At 41.9% G+C, this 24,574-nt stretch overlaps 2 protein-coding genes across 3 annotated transcripts; one reads left to right on the top strand and one right to left on the bottom strand.

The window, feature by feature from the left end:
- Positions 1 to 1,677: 1,677 nt before the first annotated feature.
- On the bottom strand, positions 1,678 to 15,530 carry map6a (microtubule-associated protein 6a). Of its 2 annotated transcripts, XM_026369934.1 has the most exons (5): positions 14,521 to 15,530; positions 6,519 to 6,732; positions 6,162 to 6,376; positions 3,264 to 3,374; positions 1,678 to 2,127 (listed from the first exon to the last, which is right to left on the bottom strand). In XM_026369934.1, the coding sequence occupies exons 1-5, from the start codon at positions 15,216 to 15,218 to the stop codon at positions 1,980 to 1,982; spliced, it is 1,386 nt and encodes a 461-aa protein (XP_026225719.1). In that variant the 5' UTR covers positions 15,219 to 15,530; the 3' UTR covers positions 1,678 to 1,979. The 2 variants fall into 2 exon arrangements, with proteins under 2 accessions (XP_026225719.1, XP_026225720.1); XM_026369935.1 differs by lacking the exon at positions 3,264 to 3,374 and having other exon boundaries at positions 14,521 to 15,529.
- On the top strand, positions 15,482 to 24,342 carry mogat2 (monoacylglycerol O-acyltransferase 2). The gene is made up of 7 exons (XM_026369936.1): positions 15,482 to 15,600; positions 17,210 to 17,343; positions 17,924 to 18,102; positions 22,553 to 22,757; positions 22,862 to 23,036; positions 23,234 to 23,433; positions 23,834 to 24,342. Exons 2-7 carry the CDS (start codon positions 17,250 to 17,252, stop codon positions 23,986 to 23,988), a joined length of 1,008 nt encoding a protein of 335 aa, XP_026225721.1. The 5' UTR covers positions 15,482 to 15,600; positions 17,210 to 17,249; the 3' UTR covers positions 23,989 to 24,342.
- The last annotated feature ends 232 nt before the right edge of the window (positions 24,343 to 24,574 follow it).

Raw genomic sequence — 24,574 nt, 5'->3', positions numbered from 1 at the left:
ATTTATGAGTTTCGACTCCAGATTCCCTCGACTCCAGTGTTGAGTGCAGTGCTGCGATGCCCTTGGAATGCATTCTATTTGCAATTTGCAAGGTTTTTGATTATTTATAACCAGCACACACACACACACACACACACACACACACACACACACACACACACACACTGGAGGAGATTTTTTCCACCCTGTACATCTCTCTGAAGCTATATTCTTCATCACAGCTGCAACATGATAGGTGTCTCCATTGGTGTTCCTCTTTCCTTCCCCTCCTCCTCACGTCCGCCTCTCTCAGTTCATCCAGGTCAGGTCGTACTCTGAGACAGTCATCCCTCATAGCTTATGGTCTGCTGGATATGCAGGGACCTCCAAAAGCTTTTAGTCACAGACTTCATTACTAATTAAAGGTCTCTGTTGTGTTTTTATAGAGCAGCTCAGGACCGTCCTGCGGGTACCTGCAGTGTAATGGACTGTTATCTTCAACTGTGGACAGTGTAATTACACTGTCTAGAGACAGTGTCGATCTCCTGCTGTGTGACGTTTGCTTCTCAGTCAGTTTCATTAATTGAATAATAGAAGAAGTACATTCACTTTGCTTAACTACATTCTAGTTGCTCCCTTTTCTCCCACAGTCCAAACACATGCGGCTTACGTTAACTGGCCACTCTACATTGTCATGTGCCGACCTGTCCAGGGTGAATACTGTAGGTAAACATATTGAATCAGAACCACTGATACACTTGCTGTTGTTGCAGGTAGGATCCAGATCCAAAGATCAGAACAGTGACTGAAATGCAAAACAGAGCTTTTGGAAAATCCACGTTCCCCTGATGTTTCAGTGTAACATAAAGGAATCAGTGGCTCTCTGTCTCTCTCTCTCTCTCATGTGGTCCTCTGAGCTTTGAATTACTTGTGCATGTTTCATCACGATGGCTGACTTACTGATGTACTGTAGACTGACAGCTCGAGAGTTGCCTCCCCCCTCCCCCTTTGTTAAAGACACTACTATCCTCCTCCCGCACATTATTACATGTACACAAATCCCCGAAATCTCCAGCTGCGACGGAAGTTGTGATGAAAAACCATCTCTATGCTGTACTGTATGTGCACACTGCAGTTGTATACTGCCAATGACAGTTTGCTATAAAGCTAACAGTGGTAATGAGAGGAGATCGGCCTAATGAGGAGTAATATGAACTGTGACAAGGACACAGCTTCACGACACTAAAGCCACAAACCAGCTGCTTTACTGAGTGCCCCTCCCTCCCAGTTATCTCTCTCTCTCTCTCACATAAGCCATGAATGAAATATGACTTTTTGCGTTAATGAAGCATCCAAAAAGGTTGCAGAAATGCCTTCCATAAAGGCTGCTGATGCTTTTTAAGGAAACTAGGAAATCCATGGCTCTTGCCCTAGTTTTTGTTGAGTAATAATAACCATGGTTGAACAAGTGAAGGGTTTCTTGGGATGCTGGGGGCTGGTATGCAATGACTCACTTGTCCGACCATAACATTTTTTCCCCTTTATGTTGCTTTTTAACTGCATGGAGCCACATTCTATCCAAATCTGGGAGTTGTGTCCAACACGTGCTAAGCATCACTTCATACAGTACCATTCAAACCCGCTATTTGAAAATGAAAATGCAGTCTGGCAGTCTGCAAGGTATGCTCATTTATTAGACTAAAACCAATGAATGTACAGTACATTTCCCATAATTGTTGTGTAAGCACTTCATGGTGTGGTATTTCTAACAATATCGACATATTCCTTTAAAATAAAAAGCAGGAAATCAGAAATGATGTAGCACCTTTGCAATAATGCCAAACAGCCGTGACCTTTGAGTCAAAAGCTGTTCCAAACATGCATGTTTCAAACATGAGAATAGGCAACTTAAACTTCCTAAACTTAAGTACTAGGTATTTACAGCACAGAGCAACAATCTCTGCATGGAGCTATATCTACCTCCATCTTCAGAGGCAGAACTACTCAGTCTGGTTCACATCTAGGGCAAAGCGTACGACCCCGCTGCTCCTCCGAGGTTCGGGTCTCTCCAGTGGTGGTTGTGGTTCTCCTCCAGCAGCACCCTGGGAATGATGATAATTGGGTCGGAGAACCTCGTCCTTAGCATCTCTAGGAGGCAGCACATGGTTAAGATACCAGAGAAGAAGAAGGAGACAGAAAGAGACATGGGATGAGGCATTTCTCACACAAATAACAGCAAGTCATTGGGCTCAGCTGAACTGAGCTGAGCACCCTGTGACCATTCAGGCATCTGTTTTAGGGGTGAAACTGATATTTTCCTTATTGCTTGCCATAAAATGCTGCAGGATAATGTTGAAATCTTCACTATAAATCATGACAAATACAGATTTTGATCTATTTCGAATGATGGATTGAACACTGGTTTCAAACCACTTCATTCAATTCATCACAGTGACATTCTGAACTACAGGATGCCATTGGCGCTGTGATGGTCTCAGGGTGATGCAGCACAAATATCGTAACTAAATCACATCTGAGTGGAAATCTATTAGCTGTAAAAAAAAATAGAGTAAAGAACATTAACATGCACTTACAATTTCCTTTGAACGGCCTTTCCAAAGCAGAGCCGCTTCCCTCACTCCATTCATCCTTACCCCAATTGAGTTCATCTTACATCCATGCTAAAACTCATCTCAGGTGATCTGGACATATTGCCAAAATCTAGACCGAATTATTGAACGTGAAATCGGATTGCAGGTCCAACAGAAAACAGTGGCAGCATGCTTTAGAAAACCATATAGAATGAAAGATTTGATTTTACCCAGTGACAATGAGCTCAGATGCAAAGTGCTGTGGTTTATAAAACAGTTGTACATGTGTGAAGAGATGGCCTCCACTTTCCTACAATCATGCACTCTGTCTAAACCATGAGGAGTGGTTGAATTACAGCAGCTGACAGAGGTTCATGACATTGGAGATGACCAGATTAAACCTGCGGCCTCCTTAAGAGCAGACACCTTAAGGAACCTTGTATGTAGATGTGACAGCAGGCAGTCAGACAGCCCCGTTCACCCCCTCCCCCTCATACACTAGTGTCCATATGGAAGAGAAATACAGAGGGGCTATGACCTGAGAAATAGACCAGAAACAATGTGGTGGTTCACCAGAAAGAAAAACAAGAACAAAACTGTGCCACTGTAGTAGAAAACAAAAGTAATGAATGGGAATGAGTGGCATTTGTGGCTCGTGGTCTATTGATCTGCGTTGCTCTTGTGACTGATTACCTGGGATTGGGTAGTGCACAGCCCCACAGGTGTTGCTTTAGAGTCTGCACCCAGCCAATATCTCGGATTGGCTGGCAGAGTTGTATGTAGTGGTACTGTTTTAGCACAACCCTTCAAATGAATAAGAATGTCACTCATTAGCACACAACGAATTGGACACAGCATCATCCAAATGTGGCATCCTCAGATATTGTAAAATGACAGCAGGCATAAGTATGAGCAGGAAGAATCACACATTTGAGGCTGTTTGCATCATTTACACATTAACTAAAGGACTAGAAAGCACATGAGTGTTCATTCTGGAATAGGTCTCTGGACAACCGTTGGCGTGCACGTTGCTCTGTAAGTTCCATGAGTTTTCCGAATATATTGAGACACGATGCAAAAATAATATATTCTTTGGTTCTCACGTGAGAGCAACACACACGGCGCGGATAGGATGCTAGAGCCCATGCCAGAATGCGGCGCAATCTTGGATAAGCATAGAAAGAAGTTGTGAGAGCAAAATTCTCTTCCATGTGGATATATTTCAGAAATGTTGTCTCAGCAAGACAAAGACTGGGACATGAGAAACGCTGACAGATACCTGCAACCGCTCATCTTTAACCTTTCTTCTTAATAAAAAGAAGCAAGAAGACACTGCTTTTTCGGAGTTTTGCATTTATTTGTAATGTTTCATTAAATATGAGCAAGCAGATAGAAACACAAGCACGTCACAGTCAATTATCACTTTTTTTTTTGCCCAAGACATAACTTTCATTACCATACTTTCTATCCTTATTTGTCTAATAATCATAAAGATAGCACCGGCTGTGTGGTGTGCTGAGCACTGTTTACATTTACAAGCCCCCTCCCGTGTGTTACATGACAAAACGTCCTCCAACCAAAGGCTGCAAAATGCTAATGAGTTGGGGCCTCAGCTGGGATAGACATGGCGGCGGTAGTGGTTGATGCTGTCTTAGACGACACTGAGGACAGAGATGATGTGCTCATCCAGTCAGGGTGCAGGGAAGAACGCTGGTAGCAGACCTAACAAGAACAATGAGGTGTATGGTGGGGTACACTGATGGGTTGACCCGTGACAGTCAGACATGGCTCTAAGAGACAACATGTAGCCCTGCTATACTGTAATATATATACATAGATATAAGCTTTATTTATCAAAGAGGTCAGAATGAGTTTTATCAGATAATCAGTTACGATTTAACTTCCTCTATGTTCCCTTTTCTTCAGCACATCTCACTGTGGAAATGTGAATCAGACCAGGATTCAAAATGGAGGCTTTTCACCTCTTACACACAAACACATCACCACCATGTTAAACCTGCCAGACAGAGCATTTTTAACTCATCAACTCAACCTGGTCTAAACGACATGCTTTTCATCCTGTCTGCCTCGAATGGTGGCGAAACAAGTAGAACAACACGGCTTCAGAAACAGAGAGCGACCAGCAGCGGGGTCCAAGTTCCACTTCACGGCACTGTGATCTTTTTGGTTTAAGTTAGAAGACAAGAGTAGGGAAGTTATTAGTTATAAAGAAATTTAGATCTTTTTTCTCCTGGAAACAAACAGTATCTTTTAACAAAGAGAATAATTTTTTGTGGCTTTTTTGAATGGTGACTGTGCTTCTCTTTAGTGACAATGTGTCTGCAATCGTACCATGGCAGTGTAATCACATTGGTTACGGTCACCCTGGGAGGAGCACTATTCACAGGCGTGTGTTTAAGTGGATGCTACTGCCATTGCCTATGCTTCACAGAGTGATCAGTGTTGTGAATAAAGACTGTGTTAGAGCTGTCTCACTGAACTGTGAGACAGCTCTGCACTCACTGTGCCTGACCGACAGGACGCGAACGGAACCACTCAGCACAACACAGCTCCACTGAACCATCCCTCTCTGATTCTGAGAAGTGTTGGTTTTCTAATATAAAGGTCGTTACAAATGCACAACCGTGTTATCTAATTCAGCGGCAATACTCATCTGCTATGCAAATGACTGGTGTTTAAAGCATAATCAGTTTAGTGTGACCCAGATGGTTCGTTGACAACAAAAATGCAGGTTATAAAAAAGACTCTACACTAAAATCCCCACTGGATGAATGGATTCCACATGAATGAAGGAGACACAACAAGATTATTTGTGTAGCCTGCAGCAGACATCAGTTTAAATGAAATACTGAATTACAAAATTACATTTAACAAAATGATTTTCCAACGACAAACTCTGAGCACTGGGCTCTATGTGAACAGAAACAGTAGCAAAAAACGAAACAAGCTGTTGAGCACTAATAAGATGACAAAGCAGGACATTTATCAAAGATTTTCAGATTTGCTGTTAATTTAGTACAGAAACCAAAAGTACCAATTTAATTTTCTTTTTATCAAAAAACCCAAAGCAAGTAGGAAAAAATAAATCCTTGATAAACTTAACAAAGCAATCTGCTCAGTTGATCAAAGCCAACAGTTCAGAATTGCTTGTCGCTGGGCCCATGCAACAAGAGCCATCTATTGGCTAACTAGGCAGCCAGTAGCCATGGCAACTTGGAGATGGAGGCGAGCAGAGTAGGGGTGGTGGGTGGCATCAAATGGTGGAGGAAGAGGATGCTCCTACCCACTCACTACTATAGCGATCTAACATAGCGTGAGGCAGGAGGTGTCATGTCTAAACCCGACATCTCATACTAGCATTACTGTGCGAACGTAGTCAAGAGGTAGTGAAAGAGGACAGAGAAGAAGGAGTGGACAGTGAAAAGCTGAGCACAGAATAAGAGATTAGAGGGGAAAGCAGAAAGGAAAGAGGAGAAAGACGAGAACCTTAATTAATTTTGCAGCCTCTGTGTCTGATTTCCCCTCGTAAAAATAGAAATAAAAAGAGAAGTAGTGCTAAATGATTTTTACTCTTTTGCCTCAGCCAGTTTGTTGTTCATCTCTTTACTTTTCTCCTTGTCCCTCACTGCTGGCCGGTTCTCGGGCTGGTTCTCCGAGCTCGTCTTCTTGGAGCCCCTCAGCGCGCCGCTCTGCTTATCTTTGGATTTCTTCACTGGCTTGCCCTGTCCTGCTGCTGCGGCTCCAGACTTTTTGGGTTTAGAGCGAGGGACACTATACCTGTCAACCTAGGGATGTCGGATAACGGAAATGAGATTGCTTGAACAGCTAATACTTTCTAAAACTGGGTTTGTGCAATTTTACAACATTACAGCAATAGAAAGACTGCATCAACACTTTAAATTCATTATAAACCACGCGTGCTCTCACCTGTTTGGTGGAGTCTATGTAAGGTTCGCTGTACAAACTGCGTATCCTCCTCCTCTCCAGGGCCTTATTTTCAGCAGGCTGCAGCGGGGCTTGCCCCTTGAAGGTGGCACTGTAGCTGGTCTCCAGGCTTGTCTTCTCATCAGGTGGCAGGTACTGGGACTTTGCCCGAATCATCCTTGTAGGCTTCACATCCCTGTAAGCCTTGAATTCAGTTCTGTATGGAAAGAACAAACTATTATGAGAAACATTAACACCCATAAACGGTACAGTATGTGCCCACTTATACTGATTCATAATAAACTGGGTGTCTCTTTTGTCCTCGTGTATATTTTCTTCTGATTTTGGACTGACAACCTTTTGTTTGAATTAAACATAAAGAAAATGAAAGACTGGTTGGAATGCTAAATCATATTTTGAACCAAAACCAAACCAAAATGAGAGGACTCTTTGGGTCTGCAGGATTTTCTATATAATAAATAAAAACTATAACAACAACTTAGAATGAGACCTTGGACAAGCTGGACTTAAAATAGAATGCTCCAAAAGACAACAGGAGCTTACAGCGAGCTTCATGTGCACTAAAGAAGTTCAACATAATGATCTCAGTGCACACAGTTTCCAGTTCTTCTACGTTTTTCTAGCAACTCAGCTCAGTTTTATCTACACAGTTTAAAAATGTCTGTAGAAGTCAGCAAACCCAGTACAATTTCTCCAGAAACGGCATCCTCTGGTTACTTCAGAGGAAGGACTGATCCCAGGTGGTTATTAAAGTCATGTACTTTACTAACAACATAACAACAGAGCATCACTCTCACTACTTTCACCAAAAGATACTCTTTTCCAACAGATAATAGTACCCTATTCCAGATTCATTCATTCATTACTACTGGAAAACACACTGTAATATGCCTTCTTTGGGACCTTTCTGTTGGCAGGGCTGGTTGCTCTTTATGAAAAGGTCACCAGATCACGCTTTAACAGAAAACAAGACACTCACCTGATTAAGCAAAAGAAAAAGAAAAATGCTATGACTCGACTTCCAGATAAACTCACCCGGATTAATGAGAATTCATTGGCAACCTAATCCAAACCAAACCTCTGTAAAGAAGTAAAGAAAAGATACAATATACTTCCAGATACAACAACACTAAGTATGGCTAGAGGAGCAAGTTACTGTACAAGATTCATTTTAACAATCTGTATAGTCACGTAATGTGGAAAGACATCAAATCAATACCTGCAGCTACAGAAACTGTATAAGACAGCACAGTCCTGACGAAATATAACTGTATATAGAATTATATAGAAAACCCAAAAACCCCACTTAAGCAAGTGCTAGGTAACAGTGGAGAAGAAAAACTCCCTTTAACATAAGAAATCTCCAGCAGAACCAGGCTCAGGGTGGGCGGCTATCTGCCTCAACTGGTTGGGGTGAGTGGAAAGAGGAAAGAACAGCAGGCAACAGAAAACAACTAGATCATCAAACTACATAATTAGATAATTTAAGCTTTAATTAACTAAGCAAATAATTTTAAATGTCAAACCCTCACATTTAAGCAGTTTGAAAAAAAAAAAAAAAAAAAAACAACAACAAGCAGCAAAAACACTGCGCAGGTTGGTAGGACCAGTAACTGCACTCTGGAGATAAACAGCTCCAAGACTGAGGATACCTGCAGAAAAGTACAGAGAGGCGGAAGCACAACTACGGGATGAGTTAATGACATACAATGGTAGCATTTGAATGGATAGACGAGAGGAGATGAGCACAGTGTATCAAGGGAGCAGAGTAACCTATAGCAGCATAACTAAGAGATGGTTCAGAGTCACCTGATCCATCTCTAACTATAAGCTTTATAAAAAAGGAAAGTTTTAAGTCCAGTCTTACATTTAGAGAGGTACTGTATTTAAGCTGCTCTCTGAAACTCTGCTGACAGAACATTAATAAGACAAGTTCTAGCTTTTGCTAGAATATCTAACTACATAAATACATAAATAGAGCTTTAATTAACTAATTAACTCATTTTAAATGTCAAACCCTCACATTTAAAACTGAAGCGTAAAATGCCATGTCACCACTTTGTTTACAACACAAAGACTGATGACAGTGACATGGCTGCTGAATACAGAAGTGCCTCCAGTGGTGCAGAGGACAGAATTGGAAATCATACAGAGGGATTACATAACAGGTCTGAAGTCCACTTTCAGTGCACAGCTGGGCCAAGAAGCCGATGCAAAGACAGGTTATACAACAATGTCCAAGCTCTCTCATGACACAACAGGTTTTGTGTGTGTGTGTGAGAAACACAGAGAAAGAGACAGATTGTGAGTGCGGACAGGGTTCACAGTCCGTACTTTAACGCAGCTCCCATGTAGCTCCTATTCATGAACATGACTGTGTGACAACAACGCCTGTGTCTCTGAGGTCAGTGTGTACTTGGTACTTGTTTCAAAGTGTGTGTTCAGAAAGCTCTCTTGGTTCAGTGGCTGTCATGTCACATAGCTGCTGCATCCAGCTACTGTCCATAACATGGGCTTGAAAACATAACAGTGTGAGGATCACTTCAGCTCTGCAGCTATTATGTCAGTGCTCAGTGCCTTGGGGTCGTTAATGTCATCTACACGTACACACCAAACTGAGCAACAGAGAGACTAGCAGCTCACTGAGACTTTAAAGCACTGGCAGGCACTGTGGTACTGAACATACTTTTAAACCCTTATTTTACTGTGCTGTGTCATATTCTATATTTAAACGTCACAGGAGATGTTATATTAATAAGTCAGGTGACTAGAGGTATCACCCTAGATTCTAAATATACAAAACATATCTTTATCTTAATATTTATATTATACATTTGCTTCTACTGGATCCAACACAGTACACACTACATACACATAATGCTCCTGTGAGTCACTGAGGCCTGAACTATGTTATCATGCTGCTTGATATTTCCTGCTGTGTTATTAAAGCTGCTTTGGACATCTGACCCTTCAGACCCGCTGCAGTGTAGGGAAAGGCCTCGTCCTCTACAATCCAACACTGGCACTGACAGCCATGGACCCACGCCAGGGTACATCACTGCTGAGCCACATGCAACCCCAATCTGGACCACTAACTAAGGGAGATGCATGAGAGTAAAGAATACAAACAAATGCCAGCAAATATCTGCATCGTTGGTACAAACAGCACTGAGCTGCACAAAGTATTAAAGTTAAAAGCACAATGACAGGTTATTGAAATCCCACAATAAACCACATGTGAGTGAAGTAAGAGTCACATCACATTTCAACAAAGAGAACAATCTGTATTTTAAAAATCCAAAGTAAATAACATGAATCAAGCCTTTCTTGTAAGCAGCTCCCAGGAATATAAAAGAGCCACAGTAATACTACCACACAAACTGCTATAAGAACATACGTTAATACAGCATCATCCAAATGTGAACAAGAAATCATTGCAGTATTGAGAACTTTAACAGAGTACACAAACTATGTTGTAAATCTCCCATCTCCACACAGCCATGAAAATGCCAATGGAAAATCTATGTAAATGTTGCACATTAAAGCCTCAGGTGCCCATTTTGTAACATTTTGCAGACTGAATTTATTGTAAAAATGTCAAAACCAGAAATGAAATAAAATTGGAGTATAAAAGTATAAAAAGATGCAGCATACTATAGAATTGTGTCTACTACTGTTGACTATGTTAAAATGCACATTGACGCTCTGGACACCATAAACATATCTGAGTACTAACTATTCTGCTGTTATCACAGACAGGGACCACAGTGGGTCTGGCCTCAATTCCACACCAGTGCTGGTCAGAGATAAAGCCTGGCCAGCTTCTCTCAGAGTATTCCAGGGAATCAATGTGCCTATGCATGGTACTGTAGCTTCACTTCCTAACTGTGTTTCTTTGGTGTGTCAGTGGGTGTTGAGACGGGCTTCTGGTCAATACTCCCTCCTTCCTCTGGGATCAGTTGGCCTCATCTCTATCTTACAGCTTCTCTGTTGCTGCTCGGGCAGCAGCCTGATGGGAACAATACATAGCAGGACTGCAGCACATTCTCACAGGGTCACACACGATGGATCTCTTGCATATTTTACGTTATTTAAGTATTCATAACTGGGCCTTTGCAATTGTAACAAATTGGAACAAAGATAATTTCCATGAAACCATATGTTAAAAATCTTCTAACAATGGATGTATTAAAATGTTGCTTTCATATAATTCTTTTTGACAATGATGTGGCCAGTTTATAAAAATGGACATATGTGGACTTTAGCTACAACTGCCCATTTAACTGGGTTACAGTATCTTACATAATCCATTCATGTCCAGAATCAAATCTGACGATCTTTTCTTGTGAATTAACTGTAATCAGATATGATAAAATCACATTAGTTACGTAAGAGAGTTGGCTTTATCTGGCGGTGCTCTGAATTGACGCAACAGCCGAAAACTGGATATCAGCTGAGATTTTAGGATTACGTTTTGGCGACAATAAAGGAAAACAAAGCTACAGTAAACCACACTGGGTTTAATATCAAGGAGCAGAGAAGTCAAAGAAGTTTTAGAGAAAACTGTGTTCTTGGGACCAGGTGTTTTGTCTCATCTCTTTGTCTCGGCGCTGGAGCATGATCACTGAGCAGAAGAAACATTAAGCTCTGCAACCTCACTAAGCCGATCATTTTTAAATCTGCCAGAGTCCACTCGCCTCTTTCCAGTGAACTGTCCACCACAAGTCCAACGTACACTCTGTAAACATGACATAAAAAACTAACTCTGAGTTTAATATGGACAGTTTTATGTGGCCTGGTTGTAATCATGAGAAACAACGAGCTCTGAGATTGCACTGGTGTGAAAAATGTTGAGTGATGACGGTTGTGACACAAAGTGAAATTAAAAACTCCTCCTCCTCAGTCTCTCTGCCCCTCTGTGGACTCAGTAAACCTGCACTACCTTCCTTCCTGTTAGTGATGCAACTCTACTTTTATTCCTCACCCTGATTCATTTGCTTGATCACTCTTGATGCACGCTGCTCTTAGAAAGTCTTTTATTAGACATTGCACGGCGCATAATGCAACAAATAATGCTGACAAGAAGAAGAAAGGCCTTTGTTTAGTATGGCAGCACAGACAAAAACAAAGACAAAGAGTCCAGCAGCTACTGTCTAACACTATGACTTATTCTCATGCAGAAAGTGGCATTTTAAACATACTGCAGAGAGTTGGCGGTGAGACAAAGGCTGGATGGGGCGTGTGACTGGGAGGCTGTTGGATGAAAACGCTGCACCAACTCAGGCAAGAAAAGAACTATAGTTGACTACAGGTGCACAGTAGAAAAAGAGTCTTTATCTCCAGCAAGCTGGATAAATAAAAGTTTTTAAAAGTGTCCTCATCAAAAAGTAGAGCTGAAGAGCTTTGTGTAATTGGCCTGGAGCAAACCAGCACAATGGTAGAGCCGGGCTGCCTTTGAATAGACACTGGATGTGGCTCACTAATGAAAGCTGCTTCTTGCTAGAGACACTACAGCAGGGGTAGGCAGTTCCAATACTCAGAGGCACCCTGCCCTGCTTGTTTTCCATCTATACCTGCCCTTACCATTGCTAATTACCTGAATCAAGTGTGTACAGCCAATCAGAAGCTAGAATAGACCCCCCTCCCTGCACATTAACTGAGATGGTTTCTTTCTGCTTCTGTAGTATGAGTAGAAGCATGTGTGTCTGTAGTCTGAGTAAGGGACTGTTGGAAGTCAAACAGACATTTGGATTAACACTGAAAGACTGTGTGCATCAACTGTCACAGCTTTCTAGTCTTTGACTGTCTAGAAGGGGCACCTGAATGGACACCTGATGACTGACTGAACTGTGGGCAACACACTGAACAAATGGTAGCTAACAACTGGAAGATCAGTGAACAGACCTGCAATTCCAGCGAGAGTGGAAGCTATTTGTTCTTGAGCCAGCACAAACACAGATGACAAATGGCTGCTTGCACATTGTACAATTTGTACTTAAAGAAAAAAAGTGCAGGTGTCTTTGATGGCGAGGACAATTTGATGTGTAGAGTTATAGAGAACTGGAAGTGCATTACCTTTGTAAAATGAAGCTAATATCAGATAAAGCTGTACAAACCACTATACATCTCAGTCAGTTACGATGTTATCCGCTGCTGATGAAAGTTGTAAATATGAAATATGTTGACAAAAATCTTCATGAGAACTACAGGCAGCAATCGGATTTTACAACTAGAGATTAGAATCTTTCTAAAGCACACCAGGACGAATTAGATCTGACCAATTGTCACTACCCAATCACATTTCTAATCAGCAGGACGGCTGCTAAGTGGAAGCCTGCCTTAAAAGTGGTGCTTGAGCTAAATGCTAACATAATCATACAGATATAGTTACAGGAGCAGTGTTTATTATGTTCACCATCTTAGTTTAGAACATTAGCTTACTGACATATATTTTTTACTAAAAACAATAAATCTAAACCTTATATTGGTGCTAGATAAAATGTTTCTTATTCTAAAGATTTATGCTTTTACTCGTGAGTGTGCAAATTACTAATTACCAGATTAATATCATACACTGTAGATTTGTTTTTTCTTTCTTTCTATATATATAGAAAGTAAGAAAAAACAAATATAGATAACACAGTGTGGATATCCACATATATCAACACTTGTGTTTTATTCAAGCTATCCATAGTGAGAAGATTTTAAAAAACAGGAAGAAAAGAAAGCACTAAATGCTAAACAGTGTGCAGGATTCATAGATTTGAAAGCATGAACTACTAAGCTGTGAGAACAAAATGATGAATTAGCATGATTTTAACATGACTGCTCAGCACTACTTCACAGATCAGCTGTCACTGTTTTTTAACTGCTCTGGTGATTTTGTATATTTAATTATTCAATAATGAACATACTAGCGTATGTACAAGTATGTGTATGTATATGTGCATGCTGTGTAACTTTGTGCACACTCTTTGTGGTATTAACCCACAGTTGACCTGCTTTGAATGTCTGCTGGCAGAGGCAGACAGAGGGCTGACTGGGCTTCTGCTTCTCACTGTGCTGCCACTTCGGTGGGAGAATGTGCCGTGGATTTCACCCTGAGGAGTTCTCAAAAACGCAGGCACGGCAGCGAGGCACCAAACAGCTGTAATAAACTCACAGAGAAGCCCTTAGCCCTGGCAGCACAGTCACACTTCTGTCAGGCGTCTTGTTTCAACTCATACCTGATCTCACAAATCACATCATATGGTCACTCTCAAAGCCATCAACCTTCACAGAATATGAATACAACCCATAACTACGATGCACAGCCTTTGTTGACATGTGTACACTGACTGTGACGTGCGTGACTTGATGCTTATCCATCCACCAGTCCCCATCATCCTTGGGGGCATTACATAATAGGATGGAGATTAGCCTCACGGACCTACACATCAACATTGTTCAACAACAAAGCCACCTTGACCTTTTCAGTTAATTAAATTACACTGTGGAGAAAATAAGAGCTGACTGCTGTGTAATGTGTTCACATGCTGTGTGCTGCTGGTTCCAATAAATCAAACTTCTGTTTTTTTGATCTTCATTATTGATCATTATTTAAAATATCACAGCTGGCATGTCTTAGCAGAGGCCAGATCCTGCAACACAACCACCAACTAAAGTATGTTCATTCATTGCAGGTTTGTCCAAGAGCCATCAATAAACAAGGGACTGTACACAAGTCTTCAGTGAAAGTGGTCCAGGAAAAGGGGAGAGAGTTACATGTTTTTTTATCTTATAGTAGCATATATATCTAGGACAGTTGAAGGAGTTGCTAGTTCTGCATTTTAGCAAGAGGCAAAACTATAATAAAGTGTATCAAAAACTCTATTTAAAGTGAGTGATGCAAACATAACTTACACACAGTCCCTAAAGGATCAGCTTAGCAGGTATTGAGTTAATGAAGTGATGGAATAAGAAGGATCACTACTGTAAAACTCACTTGTAAGAGGTGCCGGCTGTAATCTCCTCTTTGATCTGTCGGTTCACAGCATCCACCGCCGCCCTCCCTCTGCCCTCTCCCTCCACCTTCAGGACAACTTTCTTGTCCCCCTCCTGCTTGCCGGGCCGCTTTCTCCGCTCCGGGCCCTGCAGCAGGTCTTTCTCCTGCACCTTGTCGGCGATCGCGCTCTTCTCCACGCCGCTGTCCGCATACGCCAGCGCCACGTGCTGTTTCGCGTGCCTGGACCTGTCCGGTACCCGCTCCTCCGGTTTCGGTATCCAGGGATGGTCGTACCTCTTCGGGATGGGCCAGGGCTTGAAGTCCTTCTGGTACTGGGTCTCGCTGTTGAACGGTGTTTCCGGTTCGTGGTACTCGCTCTTGGGTTTACAGCTCGGTTCCGGTCGCACTCTCCAGTGCTTAAAGTCCTCGCGCATCACCGAGCTGCACACGCGCTCCTCGGAGACGCACCTGCGCGGCGCGCGAGGCGCCGTGGCGGCGCGGGTTTCGGCGCGAGGCGGCTGCGTTTCTATGGCGACCCGGGCCTGCGGAGGGTGGAGCGGCGGCTGCAGCTGGATGTGCTGCATCTCCGACGCGTCCGTGTACTTGCTGAACACCAAAGGCACCGCAATGTCAGCTTTGTCCAGCTGGTTCCAGAAGCGGGCCATGCAGCACGCCCTGCTGATACAGGGCCACGCCATGGTGAGGCTCGGAGGGGTCCACTACAGCACAATGTCCACCGGCTCCGAAATGGAAAAGAAACGTTGTCTACACTCCGGAATCCCGATATGAAAGAAACAAGATGTCCGTGCGTCGGGCTGCACGGGGGGCTCCACTGCCGCTGACGTTACACTGGGTTGATAAGTGAACCCATTGTACTTCTAAAATGTCCTGGCACAGGTCTTTAGTTTCTTAAAAAGCAGTCCTGCTGGCGTTTGCTCTGCGTCCCTCCGTGTCCGCTCTGCCCCGTACGTCTTGCCACATCCCTCCACTGCACGGTACTGCAAGGAGAAGCGGCCCCGCCCGCTCGCTCAGCATCCCGGAGACACGGAGCCGGAGCTCGACGAGGAAAACACGGTCAAGGTGAAGAAATTCACTTCCTGCCACACATTCGACCAAAAAATAGTTGGGCGTTTTTGTCTTAAATATAGCCATCTAATGAGAAACAAATCAGAGTGAAGGGAAAGTTTTTCTATGGTTGGATAAATTCCGTCCACTTATTACAACTGGAGCGACACTGAAATGGGCATTGGGCTTTTATTTTGGAATTTGAGTACAGTTGGTTTCCGTTAGAAAGCCTAGTAAACACAGTGAACTTGACAGACAGGAGGAAGGACATCAGGGCCATCTAACCACTCTGCTAGTTCACATTTAATACAACACAACTATATACTCGTTTTGAAAATTATTTTTGAAAATAATTTTTTAAATGTATATTAAGAAATCAGAAATGTTAAACTTAAACAAAATACCCTCAGTAACTTATATTTTAGGATACATAAATAGTCTATAAAGGACAAATAAACACAGTAAGAAAACACAGCTTAAAACCTTATAGATTATTTTCACTCACTGTTGAATTGATAATAAATACATTAAAGTAACAGAAACATTTTTGCAATGTATGTAAAAAAAAAACCCCATCAAAGCCAAAAAAGGTCCACACTGTGAAATGTAGGCTACTGATTCATGCAAAATTGCCTTTGTGACAAAGACTATCCTGACTGTGCCAGCAAATATTAGAATACATGAATAATGCCAACTCATTTAACACCCAGAGGGCCTGCTTCACATTGGGCTACAATTTCTCAGATGTCTGAAAGACAAGTACATTGTCTAAATTGTAGGGTTTTACAATGAAGACTTAAGCTATTTAATTGCACTCCCTTTCTCGTTCATCAGCGAATGCAGGTAAAACATTAACCAACTTTGTGTTTGAGAAATGTTAAATGAGGTAATTAAAATAGATAATCCAGGATTAAATTAATAATTTATGAAGATCTAATCAAAGCAAAAGAAAATGGCGTATCAACCAACCCCACTGGACGTGGCAAGTGTCAGTGTAAAGAGAGTGAGTGAAAGATTAAAAAGATGAAGAGAGTGAGAACATATAGTGCATAAGGAATTAAGTGCTGTGTGTGGGTTTGTGACACACGACCTTCACTCTCTCCTGTTATCTTTTTTCCCCTTTAACATCTTGGAAAACACTGCAAAACTACAAGTACACTCTACCTTTAAACAGCGTCCTCATTTTAAAGTGTTTCATACTCCACGTATATTGGCATTTTGTGATAAGAAATGTTATAAACAGCCTTTATCGCCAACTGTATCGCTCTGAGATGTAGTTAGGTGATTGCTCAACCAGCCTGTCTTTGCAGTTTGGAAAACTAGCATGTTACACAGTCATGCCAACCACTGTCAGTGGACTTGCAGAGCAGGGATTTAATAAGCAGTAAACGCAACACAAAAAGGTTTCAGTGACTTATGGTTAGTGTTGCATGTCTTGCTCTGAGCGCTGTGCTGTGTGTTTCAGCAGCTCCTTCAAGGGTCAAAAGTCTGATGTGATAGATGGACTAGCAAATCAAACCCTATTCTGAGTTTCTGAGATAAGACACACAGCTGAGGTGATGGTGGAGAGGTGAGAAGGGCAGACTTTGGACTCACTTCACTGGCTCTTCTTGTTCACCACCAGCTGCAGCGCTTCGGATTGTCTCTCCTCGCTTGTTGGAAACATGAAGGCTCATTTTGCCCCTTTGAACGTGCCCTTCCACAGGAGACTGCAGACGATCGCGGTGCTGCAGTGGGTCTACTCTTTCCTTGGCCTGGGTGAGTTTGTGTTTGTCTGACTGTTAATTGGCAGGGCCTCTTGATGAAGAAGTCAAGATTGACTACAGTTAGTTCATTTCTTTACGATAGGTGTGTGAAGGTGGCAGGCCTGACTGCATTTAGGTGAAGTGTTGTAGACAAGTGAAAGGTAGAGAAGACATGAAATGATGAATGTCCAGAAGAGGGAGCCAGTCGGACCTGAAGTGAGTCTGCAGTCTTGAAATCGCTAACCCCTCAGCTGACCTTATATATTGAATATTTAACAGTGATCTTGCCATCCAAATGAAAAGAAAAATGCATGTGTAGTTATGATTCTAGCTGTGCAAACCTTTTTTCCTGTGAACCAAAAGCAGAGCTAGGGGAAGCCTTCAGCCATTCATCAGTTACTTTCTATTTCCACCTCTCTAGGCAGTTGGTGGCTGCTTGTCACAACAGTTGGTATTCATGTTACATGTGATCCGTGTTGGTGGAAGCTGTGCCAGGACAGTCATAGCAGGAAGTGTGTTGTGTCTGGTCAGAACGATATGGTTGACTTATTTGCAAAGCTGCTGCTCACTCCACAAATTCCTTCTCTCCTCAGCACCCACCTGTATCTTCCTGTTCTTCTACCTGCTGTTCACTCGCTTCTGGCTGGTCAGCGTGTTGTACGCCATCTGGTGGTTCTATGACTATGACACACCAGCTCTTGGGGGCCGCAAGGTGCCTTCCCTATGTGCCCTCAAAGTTTGGGAATACATGCGAGATTACTTCCCCATCAAGGTGAGAGACAGTTTTTATGTACATTCCCTACATTTCTGTCAGCAAGGTCTGTGAAAGCTGGTGCAGGATTTCACTCTCCAGGTGGGGTAGAAGGACACTGGAACATTTCTCTCTGCCAGTTCATTTGATCTAATCTTTGATCTCCAGCTACACATGAGCGGTGGCCCTTATCTCTGTCCTTGGCAGAAAACAGACCAGTGATGGATGACACCAGTCTGTGCCCATAGTCATCTGCTGCATTTAGCAAACAGCCTCTAAACATTGCAGCAATCCATGCCTAATAAAATACAGGACTGTAGGTAGCCTCTTAATATTCAACTGCTGCTGTTGAAATACAGACTGAGCTAAAATACTACACTAAATAACAGTGATTTGGATTTGGATGCATTCTAAATGCAGAGCCACAAATAGGAATTAGAGTAGAAATTTAGGAAACATTCTTTTCTATAATGATTGCAAGCCTCACCTTGTATGAGGCTTTCTTACTGGAGGTTAGAAGTCTAGATTGATGCCGCTCCCATATCAGTTAGATATGAAGCCTGGAGCCAGGTTAGCTTAGGTTAGCTTGGAGACTGAAAACAGTTGAACAGCAGGTTTGTGTGTCACACCATGTTTTGGATGAATTACTTTCTAGAGCAACCACAGGGCAATGAGACAACATTTCTAGGATGTAGCTGCTCCTGGTGCAGAGATAACCCAACACAATACCTCCATAAAATGATACTTTTTCTTGTGTACATTTTGGATTAAACAAAGTATAAACAGTATATGTACCATCTTAATTACCTAACAGTTTTTCATATTTAATGGACAGATGTGAGAGTTGGATTGATTCCAAAAATAATTCCTTTAATTGTGCATCAGTGACCTTGTGGGGATTTTTCCCAGATTTACCCTCGGTTAAGCGTTCAGAGGCATTAAATGAATGTTATTCCAACTAAGGTTTCTTACAGCAATGTGATCTGTGAACTTACCGCCAAACTGAAAAATATTGATTTCAGCTTTAACAGGAACAGAAGTAACACAATATCATACACAGGTTGCTTTAAAGTGTACTTGATTTGTTGTGTTGGTTTTGAAGTTTGTTAGGGAGATTACTTGGCAGAATTCACAGGCTTATAGCTAAAAAGTGCTTTTAATGCAACATCCATTTTAAACTGGAGTTGACCCCAGCAAACTGCCACTTACTTCCACTTGCAGCCCTCTGTGTCCCTCCTGTGGCCATCCATGAGTATTGCATATTTACAACTTCGAGGTCAATTTGACTGCAGGTTTATGTCAAATTAGTGTAAGAGATGTTTTAACCATGCAAAATAACTGGACACCATGTTATCTGATAAATCCAACAACACCCACCATATCACACCTCTGTTCCTGTGGGCAGGACTTTACTTTAGACTAGATGCTGATAAGACACAGTGCAGCAACAACAGCATATGTGCAACAGCATTTTTAAAACCATTGTGTGTATTTAATAGACTTGGATTTTTCTTCAATGTTACATACACATGATCCTTTTATTTAACATGTGTTCTGCATTGTGCATTAGTTTATCATAGGTCTACATTTTAAAGGGAAGAATCAGCATGAGGGCAGAATCTTAAAAGCTTAAGATAATTAGAGCGACTCATATCTCTGAGTAGTAAGTAGGTCATGTGCCTGTTTATATGGATTAGCCTCCACAGCCATAAATCATGACACAGTAATCCATATTGGCTTGTTTTAAGTTGAACTATTTGAGGTTAATTGAGTCTTATATATGAATACATATATATAAATATATTATTAGATTTTTTTTGTAGCAGTATGCAGCATTCAAGCTTTTTTCTGTGTGCATTAGAGAGCAATATTTTGTTAATGATATTCTGTGGGCGCTATATTCTGGATCTGCATGTCCTTTTGAGTGATTGGACTAAATGTTCAGTCATGTGAGATGTCATGTGAATGCACAGAACAATATTGTTTCTCTTTTCCTCTCTCTGTAAAAGATAAATACAAGTTAAGTCATTTCCAAGGATTACGTTTAAAATTCCCTGTCTCACGTATCCACTTCAAACTGAATTTTTTCCACTATCATCTGACTGTGTGCCACATTAAATCTGACACAAAGACTCAGTGTGAGGGTAATCAGGAGCCGTGTCCTTCACAGATCCAAATTTGTTTCATTGGTGTGTCTTTTCCCACTGTTTCTAATTCATCCACTCAGACTAGAAGCTAATTTGTGCTCACTGAAGTTTTAAGAGAACAGATTGGATGACGATGCAAATTTGCATGGAACTAAAACAGTCAGAGATTTAAATTAGCCATATGGGTCTGAATATACGGCAAAATACACCATCGCATGAGGTGTCCCCCCAGGCATATAGTTAACTTGATGGTGGCTATGATCAAATCAACAGCTTCTCAGTTAATAATGATGAAAGAGATGACAATACTGACACAACATGTCTACATGATAAATGATGAGCTGCAGCCAGGAGACAGAACACTAAGACAGGACACAAGTAGAAACAGCTAACATGGCTGTAAGTATTTTCTTGGTGCTTGGGTCTTCTGGTTTACTAAAGTTTATTGACTAAAATGAAGGTCCTTGACAGGGTCAGTAGCAACACCGATTGTGCGGTGGTGACAACCCTGCAGGAGAGCTCTGTGATTGGTTACTTGTTTTGTTTGTAAACAGCCTTGGCCCAGTAATTGAGCCAGTGAGTAACTTTGTGACCAGCTGCAGGTCCCCTCAATACAAACAGAGTAGGCACAAATCAACCTCGTCAAGGTTCAATATCACCACTGGATTATATAGTAAAACAGTGGTTTAGTCAAATTTTTCAAATCCGGCATTTGATCAACAACAAGAAGATGTCTGACAAACACACTGTATCGATGCTGCGTGGTTGGTCAGTGCTAAAAGTAACAATAACAGAAAGAATGAAAGCGTATCAAATCCCTCTTTGAAGCTGCTTGTTTGACCTTGAGAAGATAACAGTGCTCCCAGATAATGGGAGAGCACTGTGACCTTGAAATACTAATGTCCCACAGATACAGTGAGGGGACCAGATTTGTTTTGTTTTTTTTGTTTTTTTACAATTTGGGCACGTCGCTCACCGTGCTGCAAATCAAACGACAACCGGCTCTTTACTCTTGATAGTGACCTTTAATGCCTCTTGCTATCTCTTGCTATCCGCTCTGGGCTTGTGCAGACATGCATACGACGCTCCACAGGTGAAACATCTTATCATTTACAGTTGATCAAGAGAACAAATGTTAAGGCGTGCTGCCTTAACATTTGTTCTCTTGATCAACTGTAGAAATACCACTCAAAGTGCTCAAGGATTCATTACCTAACACAAAGATCACTTGAGTGCTAAGTGAAAACATCAAAGTGTGTAGTTCCAGGGAAAAACAGATGGAGTACGGTGCTATTCCAGGATGTTTGTATGTCAACACCAGCAGAGTTCATTTTGACTTTTCGATAGATCTGAAGAGTCGCCCTGAGGTCTTATCACCCCTACGAGTGAACAAATGACTTGCTAATCGATACCTGCTACTACTATATGAACACAGATTAATGTGGGGGCGACAAATGGACTAGAATTACCTTGGTGACTCTGCTGTGTTTCACTGCACATGGTACAGGAACAACAGGACCTCAGAGACAGGTCAAAGGTCTACTGACTTTTATGGTGTTGTGTGTTTAAGCTGTATTGTTTATGTACAGTATAGTGCAGTGACTAACGCTGTATTGATCTATTTTTTGGTGAAGCTGTTCTACTTCTAAGAACTGAAGAACACATGAAATACTCTTGCACTTTACTTTAGTATAAATACCACTTCAACACTGTAAAAACAATCTATAAGTGCCATAATTCAAATCAGACTTACCATAGCTAAAAACACAAACATCTTATTTGCAAAATGCATCAAAAGTATAACTGCTCTTTCATAAGATGACATGTAAACAGTCATTGTAGCTGTCAATCAAATATACAGTACATCTTATGTCTTAATAGAATAACATGGCATTTCCATTTGTAATGTAATTCAATACCATAAAGTAACACAACATTGCACTCAAGTAAAGTACTTGAGTAAATGTACTTAGTTACATTGGACCCCTGATGGTATTGTGGTGGCTTGAGTCTTACAGTAGCCCGGCTGTGAGTGTTTTTGGACAGTGTGCACACACCACAGACTGCAGATGTGAGGGGGTCAAACACAGTGTTGAAACTGGGATATTGAGCCACATGTCTGTGTTGAAGCCAGCTGGGCTACTACAGTGCAACACACGCTTCTCTTCAGGAAGAATTAGATGTCCTGAAATAAGACATTGTACAGGATTAACCTGTAAATCTGTAGTGGTTTGAACCACTGTGAATGTGGATCCACACACACACATACAGAAGTGGATCAACATTAGTGCTTTGATTTGTAAATCCTCTTTTTCTTCCCTTAGCTAGTCAAGACAGCTGACTTGGATCCTAGGCACAACTACGTCCTAGGCTTTCATCCTCATGGCGTCCTGGTGGCAGGAGCCTTTACCAACTTCTGCACCGATGCCACAGGCTTCAGACAGCTGTTCCCTGGTCTCAGCAGCTACCTGCTCATGTTGCCCCTTTGGTTCAGAGCCCCGTTCTTCAGAGACTACATCATGTGTGCAGGTCTGAGCCTGGAGAAATCATACTGGATCAGACACCGATCAGATTGTGTTACAGACAGTAGTACAAGCTTTGATCACTTCTAACTTTCTGTTATATCGCTGCAGGTTTGGTTCCTTCAGACAAAGAGAGTGCTAGATATCTCCTAAACCGAAAGGGTGGGGGGAATGCTGTTGTAATAGCTGTTGGCGGGGCCCCAGAGGCCCTTGATGCCCACCCTGGGACTTTTAATGTGCTCCTGGCCAAGAAGAAAGGCTTCATCAAGCTTGCAATGGAGCATGGGTAAGAGCAGAGAGCCTTAAGGGAATGAAACCTTTTCTCTCAAACACAGCGAGTTTATTCAAAAGATCATGTCAATCTATTCAGGCTCATTGAAGTCTCTCTCATGGAATTTCCTAGGAAAGTACGTTGCCTGTCACGTGATCAGTTTAGAAACAGAAACTGATGTAAAACAACATTGTCAATAAACACTTTCTTAGGGCTGATCTGGTGCCAATCTTCTCTTTCGGAGAGAACGACGTCTATGATCAAGTTGAAAACCCAAGAGGAACATGGCTTAGATATATACAGGAACACCTGCAAGCGCTCATGGGTGTCTCCCTGCCTCTCTTCCATGCACGGGGCATTTTCCAGTACTCCTTTGGTCTCATGCCTTACAGAAAACCCATCCATACAGTGGGTGAGTAAACAGTTTAAATCACTCATCATCATCATCATCATCATCATCAAGCTAATTATGCTTTGTTTTAGGAAAATCCTGAGCTAAACTTATCACTGCACCTCTGCTCACCTATGTCCCAACCAGCTATTGATTTTGTCAGAAGCATCTAATGTCACTAGATAGGCAACATCGGTGAGATAAAGAGCAGAAAGAGACAGAGATGTAGTTCAGTCTGCCGCAACCGCACTTAGCAACAGTCACGTACCCTCACACAGCTCAGCCTGCTGTAATTGGTTGGCACCCAGACCTAATATATGCCACCCTGTGTTAGGCAGACCTCTGGTAACATTAAACAGATCAAATCATAAAGTACACTGACTGTGAGTGTGTTGTCCTGCACCTTTTCACCCCTCTGCAGTGGGACGGCCAATTAGGGTGAAGAAGATTGAGAAGCCAACAGCCGAGGAGCTTGATGCCCTCCACCAGCTGTACATGGATGAACTCAGCAATCTGTTTGAGGAGCACAAAGGCAACTATGGAGTGGAAGAAGACGTACATCTCAACTTTGTCTGAGCTGGGGGATGGAGGGGATTTGAATGCATATTTATTTCTAGAGCTCTGGTGGTGCGGCTTGAGATAACTGTGGTTTTTGATTGGCTCTCAACACCTGAATGTGGCCTCAACACTGCTGTGTCTGTTCATGTAGTATAAGGATGGAAATGCTTAAGTATTCATTTGATGAAACCTGTGTTCACTCTGCTCCTTTCAGGGCCATGTGGAAAATCGTGCAAAGGGAACACTAGTGACACAAGATAGTTTCCCCTCACTTATTCTCCCAGTTGTTGCATCTGTCTGGGGTTTTGGTGTTTGTGTAAGGCCTAACACTTTCTCAAATAGGGTCACAGGTTAATTTCAGTTTCAACATCATGTGGAGACACTGTAACATGGAAAATTTGCATTCTGGCAGTTTTGCAAATGTTAAATTTAGCATAAATAAAACTATAAACACAACTCAGTGGAATTTTCTGTCATTTGTTCTATATAACAACCTTTGACGTTTAATTGAGCAAGTAGAACCTTTTGGAATATCCACTGTGATTTCTTGCCAGTACCCAGTGACCTGATACCATGCTCATGACTGTCTGTTGCAAATGAAGAT

Source organism: Anabas testudineus, chromosome 14, assembly GCF_900324465.2.
Source record: "Anabas testudineus chromosome 14, fAnaTes1.2, whole genome shotgun sequence".
In the NCBI taxonomy this organism is placed as follows: Eukaryota; Metazoa; Chordata; class Actinopteri; order Anabantiformes; family Anabantidae; genus Anabas; species Anabas testudineus.
The sequence above is the reverse complement of the archived record's forward strand: the minus strand, read 5'-3'. Positions and strand labels throughout refer to the sequence as shown.

Excerpts from the sequence above, each read along its gene's own strand:
- map6a (XM_026369934.1), bottom strand. The coding sequence starts at position 15,218 with ATGGCGTGGCCCTGTATCAGCAGGGCGTGCTGCATGGCCCGCTTCTGG. Across the intron at positions 6,733-14,520 it reads ACAGCCGGCACCTCTTACAA|AACTGAATTCAAGGCTTACA; the intron begins GTGAGTTTTACA and ends CTTTCCATACAG. Across the intron at positions 2,128-3,263 it reads TGTGCACTACCCAATCCCAG|AGATGCTAAGGACGAGGTTC; the intron begins GTAATCAGTCAC and ends GCTGCCTCCTAG.
- mogat2 (XM_026369936.1), top strand. The coding sequence starts at position 17,250 with ATGAAGGCTCATTTTGCCCCTTTGAACGTGCCCTTCCACAGGAGACTG. Across the intron at positions 17,344-17,923 it reads CTACTCTTTCCTTGGCCTGG|CACCCACCTGTATCTTCCTG; the intron begins GTGAGTTTGTGT and ends TTCTCTCCTCAG. Across the intron at positions 23,434-23,833 it reads AAAACCCATCCATACAGTGG|TGGGACGGCCAATTAGGGTG; the intron begins GTGAGTAAACAG and ends ACCCCTCTGCAG.